This window comes from Pollicipes pollicipes, unplaced genomic scaffold (assembly GCF_011947565.3).
Source record: "Pollicipes pollicipes isolate AB1234 unplaced genomic scaffold, Ppol_2.1 Scaffold_2165;HRSCAF=2529_pilon_pilon_pilon, whole genome shotgun sequence".
Lineage (NCBI taxonomy): Eukaryota > Metazoa > Arthropoda > Thecostraca > Pollicipedomorpha > Pollicipedidae > Pollicipes > Pollicipes pollicipes.
In genome coordinates this window covers 8,587-14,896 of record NW_023596063.1, presented here as the reverse complement: position 1 = coordinate 14,896, position 6,310 = coordinate 8,587, and the positions used below count along the sequence as shown (strand labels likewise).

At 51.2% G+C, this 6,310-nt stretch overlaps 1 protein-coding gene across 1 annotated transcript; it reads left to right on the top strand.

Annotated features, from left to right (window-relative positions):
* The first annotated feature begins 3,484 nt into the window (after positions 1 to 3,484).
* Positions 3,485 to 4,360, top strand: LOC119096768 (uncharacterized). Its single transcript, XM_037219693.1, has 2 exons — positions 3,485 to 3,928; positions 4,007 to 4,360. The coding sequence occupies exons 1-2, from the start codon at positions 3,485 to 3,487 to the stop codon at positions 4,358 to 4,360; spliced, it is 798 nt and encodes a 265-aa protein (XP_037075588.1).
* Positions 4,361 to 6,310: the final 1,950 nt, after the last annotated feature.

The window sequence follows — 6,310 nt, the reverse complement described above, 5'->3', positions numbered from 1 at the left end:
GTGGTGTTGACGGACGATCCAGATCTGGCGTCCGTCCGTCGGTGGCGTAAGCTGACATCCGGCTGTGGCCGTGTGAGTGTGTTACACGAGTACCGAGAACCAACGCCCCATCGACATTGCGCAGTTTGGAACCGCTAAAAGAGCTCCTACTCCGGATATCCTGATCTGCAGATGTTTCTTCCAATGAACCAACGCGCTCTGTCCTGCTATAGTATGCAATTGCCTCCAGCCCGATCCTGGCCTTCTGGTGTGTAAGATATGCTGGAGCGTGACCTTCGCCGTGCTGTGTGTGACGACAGCCAGTGGTCATTGTGAGGACTGGAAGCGTTTTGACAGTTGATCACTTAACACGCGCCCGGGTGGCCGGCTAATACCCTTCGCTTGCGTGAAGGGGTTTCGATTGACCCTCTGAGATCTCGGCAACCAAGAGATCTAGAGACACCAAATTTACAGCGTGCATTGACCTATACGTGAAATCACTCAGGTCAAAGTTCCACGTTTCTAGATTATGACCTTCGGGTCAAAAACGGTCAAGCAAGGTCAAATTCCAGGTTGGTCTCCAAAATACCCCCAGAACCTAGATAACCGTTTCTAGGCAAAATATCACATTCCCATTCAAGGTCAGTGACCTTGTTTGACTTTTTAAAGGTCAAGATGACCAAAATCATACAAGATTGCTTTGAGCTTTGCATTTGACTAAACGACAAATATTATGCTAGGCAGTATGTTCCTAAAACAAAATGTTGACATGGGTCATTTTAGGTCAATGACCCATTCTGACCTCTAAGAAGTCCATGGAAGATGTATAATGCGGTTCCTGCTATCAATAAACTCTAAATGAGCACCAGAGACTATCCCAGATAGTAAGCCCCAGAGTAACAAAACAGGTAGGTTTTTGACCTTGGTGTGACCTTCATACCTGACCTTAGGTCATGCAATTTACTCATTCAACTGTTATGTTGCCTACGAAAGCATCTCAGAGATGTATTGCTTCGTCTACACACTCCATTGTTGGAATCAGTTTGAAGGATTTCCTAGAAATTGCCTTCGCTAAAACCATAGCCTGATTTTGACCTGCCATAAGTAAACGACCTTACAAGTGTACGTCTAAATTCTTGATACCAAGCGATCTGCTATTCAATTATCTACAGCTATGCAAAATTTGACGCGGCTACGCCGCGCCGTGCGGAAACCATTCTGGAAAAACCTTTCGGGGGGGGGGGTCAATTTGAGCCTCCCGAAGGCTTAGCATCTCTCACCATACTCAAATTTAGGACCACTTTAGTTTCAACCTCTTGAAACTCCTGGTCAAAGTCCACATCATGCCACATATTGTGCAGTCCGTCTGCGGGTGCGGGGAGAGAGAGAGAGAGAGAGAGAGAGAGAGAGAGAGAGAGAGAGAGAGAGAGAGAGAGAGAGAGAGAGAGAGAGAGAGAGGAGAGAGAGAGAGAGAGAGAGAGAGAGAGAGAGAGAGAGAGAGAGAGAGAGAGAGAGAGAGAGAGAGAAGAGAGAGAGAAGAGAGAGAGAGAGAGGAGAGCGTCCGACCGTCCCCTGGCCAAGTGCAGAGGAGGACATCATTCTTTACCATCCGGCTGGTGATGATGGGTGTCCGATGTCGTCAGCACGCCTCGCCTGCTCAGCAGTTTGTTCGGCTGACCCAGCGTGGCTGACGGTGTGCGCCGGCACGACTGTTTGAGTGTGTACCGTGCGCTGCATTTAAGCGGACCACCGTTCGGTTGGCGTGCGATGTTTGTCACGAGCGCAGAGGCTTTTCAGCGCCGGGCTCTTTCCTTTTCAAAGTTTGATCCAAACGCTTTTAACAGATGCATTTCTGGGTTCAGAGCTCACGCTACGCAGTGCTTGTTGTGTGAGCCCTGACCGCTACCATCTGATCGGGCAATTTCAGGCGACGGCGGAATTACGTGGCAAAACTTCACCGCGCTGGAATGCTCGGCATGTCCTGTCCTATTTTCTGACGTCACTAACCTTTAGCGCGTCTGCTGTCTCCGGTCGCGAGCCATGCCTATGAAAGGCAAATAGCGACGCCTGAAGCGACCCGGACCCAGCCCGCCACGTGTGGGTGGATCGGAAGACAAGTGCCCTAGCCAACTGTGTCACCTGAACGGATTCTTCAGCAGATACGTTGGTGAGTCCGTCCAGCCAGCCAGGTACCCTTCAAGTACCTGGCTGGGTGGCACCCAGCACCAGCTCTTCTCCTTAGTCGCGTCTGCCCGGCACTGCCGATCATCGGCACCACTCCACCCACGCTCGCTCACGCCGCGCTCCGTGACCATATTTGAACACCGACACCATGACTGCACCCGGCTGTATGTGAGCATGTATCTGAACACGTGAGCTTCACTTCTCATGTTCCTGGCAGTAATTGCTATGAGAAGGTAGCTGAAAAATACATATGTTGAAGACATCCATCTATCTATGCTTGTAAATGAATATATATATATATATATATATATATATATATATATATATATATATATAAGTGAGCGTGTGCATGCATATACATATACATGTTTTAGGAATTTCAAGTTGTTTATGTGACGTAGTGGTGTGCCTAAAGATTTGAAGCAAAGTTATGTTTTAGCGACATTAGTACCTGGTGATAAAGCCCTGAAGCCTGCGCTCCGTGTTGCCACAGCTGTTTGTTCCTCGCACAGCCGGACGCATGTGCCCCTGCAGCAGACAAACATTCATGGCCGACTGCGCAGCTGGTGAGGGCGTGGACTTCCCTTGCTTCCACAGACCACAGACGAGGACAAGGACTGATCCAATACAATAACAAAGCCGCAGCCATAGTGCCAGTGGCCTAGTTCAAGCCCAGGGGGCGCCGCACGGCTGACAAGAAGAGCCTGTCCTGGGCGAGTGATCAATACCTCTAATCATTGAGCCCTAAAACTCTTGTCACCAAGTGCATAGTAAATGAAAAAAGTTAACCGTTGGGTCGAAACCGTGGTTCTAGCGGATAGCATACTTTTGGTTTGGAACATAACAAGGTCTTTGTTTATTTGCTCCTGCATTCTCATTGCAGAAACTTTTCCTCCCTTTAGCCCATTATCTCCCCCTCTCTCTCTCTCTCTCCTCTCTCTCTCTCACTCTCTCTTTTCTCTCTCTCGCTCTCCCTTTCTCTGTCTCTAGACACACACTTCCGCGTATACAGTACGCAGATGTGCGCGCACAATGCACCTGCATGGCTAAAATCTGTTCATAATGCATAACTGTCTGTTTTGGATTCACCGGGGGAACTCCAGCGACTTCTGCTCAGCTGCGCCTGAGGTTGCGAATGGCCAGAGGCTGTGACGTCTACGTCATGTGACCAAAATGCGGCTTCGTTATTAAGCGACGACGCTCGAGTAAGTGGCACACCTTGCAACGGACGCAAGCAATGTGTGGAGTACAATTGTGCACAGTGCTGCTGCTGGTGGCGGGCTTGGCGCTGGGGGCCGACCTGGCCCGGCGGCGCATCAGTATGGAGAAGCGGCAGACCATGCTGCTGCCAGGTCTGGCCAACCATCCGGCGGTGGGCCGGCTCGACCTGCGCTTCTGGGGCAGCGGCTCCGAGTCACAGATGAACCGCGGCCCACTCGGCTGCGGCCTCCCCGTCGAGGGCGACCACCCGTGGCTGGTGGCGCTCGGCTTCACAGGACCCGACGGCCGCGTCATCTTTTCGTGCTCGGGCGCGCTCATCAGCGACCAGCACGTAGTCACGTCGGCCCGCTGCGCACTCGGTACCCGTGGCTACATGCTCAGCACGGTCAGACTGGGCGAGTACGACTTTAGCAGCCGGCGAGATTGTGTCTGGTACGACCCGACCCTGCGCACCGAGGCCAGGGACGTGGCCGTCCACTCGCTCACCGTGCACCCCGACTTTGTCAAGCACGGCGGCGACACGAGCCGCTTCGACGTGCCGCTGGTGCAGCTGTCGCAGCCGGTGACGCTGGGTCACGGCGTGCAGCCCATCTGTCTGCCCATGTTCCCACTGCGCCACCAGCCGCATCGCCTGTTTCCGCTGACGATGGGCCTGCACAGTGGGCTTCCGCCGGCGTCCGACGGTGCTGCCACCTGCCGCGAGTGCAGCCGCCAGAGGAGCACCACCACGCACGTGATGGACGAAGAGAAGCTAGCTGTGTACAACACCAGCTACTATGGCCCGGAGCCGTGCCAGTACCGGCTGCTGTCGGAGGCGGACGGCGAGCCAAACCGCTGTCTAGGCTCTGGCACGCCGTGCGTGACTGACCTGGGCGCGCCCCTGGTGGCCCCCGACCAGTTCGGCTCGGCCTTCTTCCTGATGGGCGTGGCCAGCATGCGGCCAACGCAGAAAGAGTCCTGCCTGCCGGGAGCATAGGTGTCGTACGCGCCGGTGCTGCTGCACGTCCGATGGATCCTGGACAGTCTGGGCTTTCTGGCCTCTGTTTGAGTGGACAGAGAGAGAGAGAGAGAGGAGAGAGAGAGAGAGAGAGAGAGAGAGAGGGGGGGGGGGGGGGGGGGGGAGGGGGGGGGGGGGGGAGAGAGAGAGAGAGAGCATCGTTGATGAGGCTGAGGCTTTTTGAGCGTGTACCAAGCGTTGCATTTAAGCGGACCACTGTTCGCTTAGCGTGGGATGTTGGCTACGCACGCAAATTTATTTACCCCGCGCTCTTTTCTGTGAAAGGGAGAGTGTCTATTGCTTTCGGCTTTCCAAATGCACGCTTTGGGGAGATTTGAAACTATCTGTTTTTAATTCTGTTTCTTTTGTGTACGTCTGGGTGTTGCAACAGTGTTTAGTTAGTTTTTTTATCGCATCGATGGCTGTGCGTGAACAAATGCAATGCTAAAAAATGAGCCAATCAGTGGGCAAGAAAAGACGAACGCACTGGATTATATGTGGTCCGTAACTGTGCGCTAGTGACATGGCTGTTATCTTGGTTGCTACGGCCTCGTGAGTATAGAGGGAGTGCTGGCAGTAAAGGGCGGTACGCGCTTGAAGGTCCCTTGCGTGATTCGAGACGGAAAAATGTGATATCCTAAACATGCCTGGCGTACCAGCGACATCGCAGAAACAATTTCAGCACATGTGCCTTGTTATTTCCTACGTTGAAGATGGTGCACGTGCATTCGGAATTTGGTCATTCATTTTAGGGTACAGGAATTTTATCCGCTTATAACCGCTGCCAAAACAATGTAGAACAATTACATTTTCCCTGGAGCCTAGTGCAGCCGATTAACAAGATACAATACCTGTGCCTTATCTGATTATAAATAAGGCCAACATGAATTAATCGCGGGATGTATCAGCTGACCAGCTTTACCATACGTCCAACCCCGTACACCCACAACCCCGAAATGAATGTGAACAACACAAAAAAACATCATAAAGGCCGCCGCCATCGCTGCGTTTGCAAGCTGCTGTCAGCACTGACAAGCGACATCCTATAAAAGCCATTGGCTATAGCTAACGATACGTCCTCAATGATGTCGATGTGGTTTGTGTGTGTGTGTGTGTGTGTGTGTGTGTGTGTATATATATATATAAATGCACACATGCATATAACGTACTCGCGGGTGCAGACGGAGTGGTCGGACATCTTGGGCTGCTGTGCGAAGTAAACGCTCCGTGGCGAACAAACGGCGACCGCAAGAGGCCCTCAGTGGGGATCGGATGTAGACTGTACCGCATGGCACCCAGGCACTGCGGGATGGGGGGAATACGACAGACCAGGCGAGGTTGGAGAGGCCGCCCGGCTGCTCCATTCTCGGCATTGGAACCAGACCAGGATGCAGAGATAGCGGGCAGAGCAGGGCTGTTCCTCTGTAAGGTCAGCTCGAGTAAGATCGTGGCTATGAGCTGTCTTCGTTTGATGTAGCGTGGTCGCAAAAGTGAAGGTGGGAGATCAGAGGTGCAAGAGGAGGCCGTTGTGTCTCCAATGTGCATAGCGTCTTTTTGCAGCTTGTAATATCTGTATGTGCGTTGATAGTCGTCCTTGACGCCTTGAACTGTCACATTCACGATGGCATATGACTGATGACCGTTTTTTGACACCCAATTTTGAACCAAGCTCTTTTAAGCTTGATCATAACATGAAACCTCGGTACAAGATATTTACGAAGTCAAAAGAAGACAGTGCACACTATCGTATTCACCGAAAAGTGCCCTCTGAGAAGGCTTGCTCGTAATTATATATACAAATATGCATATATATATATATATATATATATATATATATATATATATCTATATATAATAATATATATATATATATAATATATATATATATATATATATATATTATAATATATATGTATACTATATATGTAT

Excerpts from the sequence above, each read along its gene's own strand:
- LOC119096768 (XM_037219693.1), top strand. The coding sequence starts at position 3,485 with ATGGAGAAGCGGCAGACCATGCTGCTGCCAGGTCTGGCCAACCATCCG. Across the intron at positions 3,929-4,006 it reads GCCGCTTCGACGTGCCGCTG|CCGCATCGCCTGTTTCCGCT; the intron begins GTGCAGCTGTCG and ends CTGCGCCACCAG.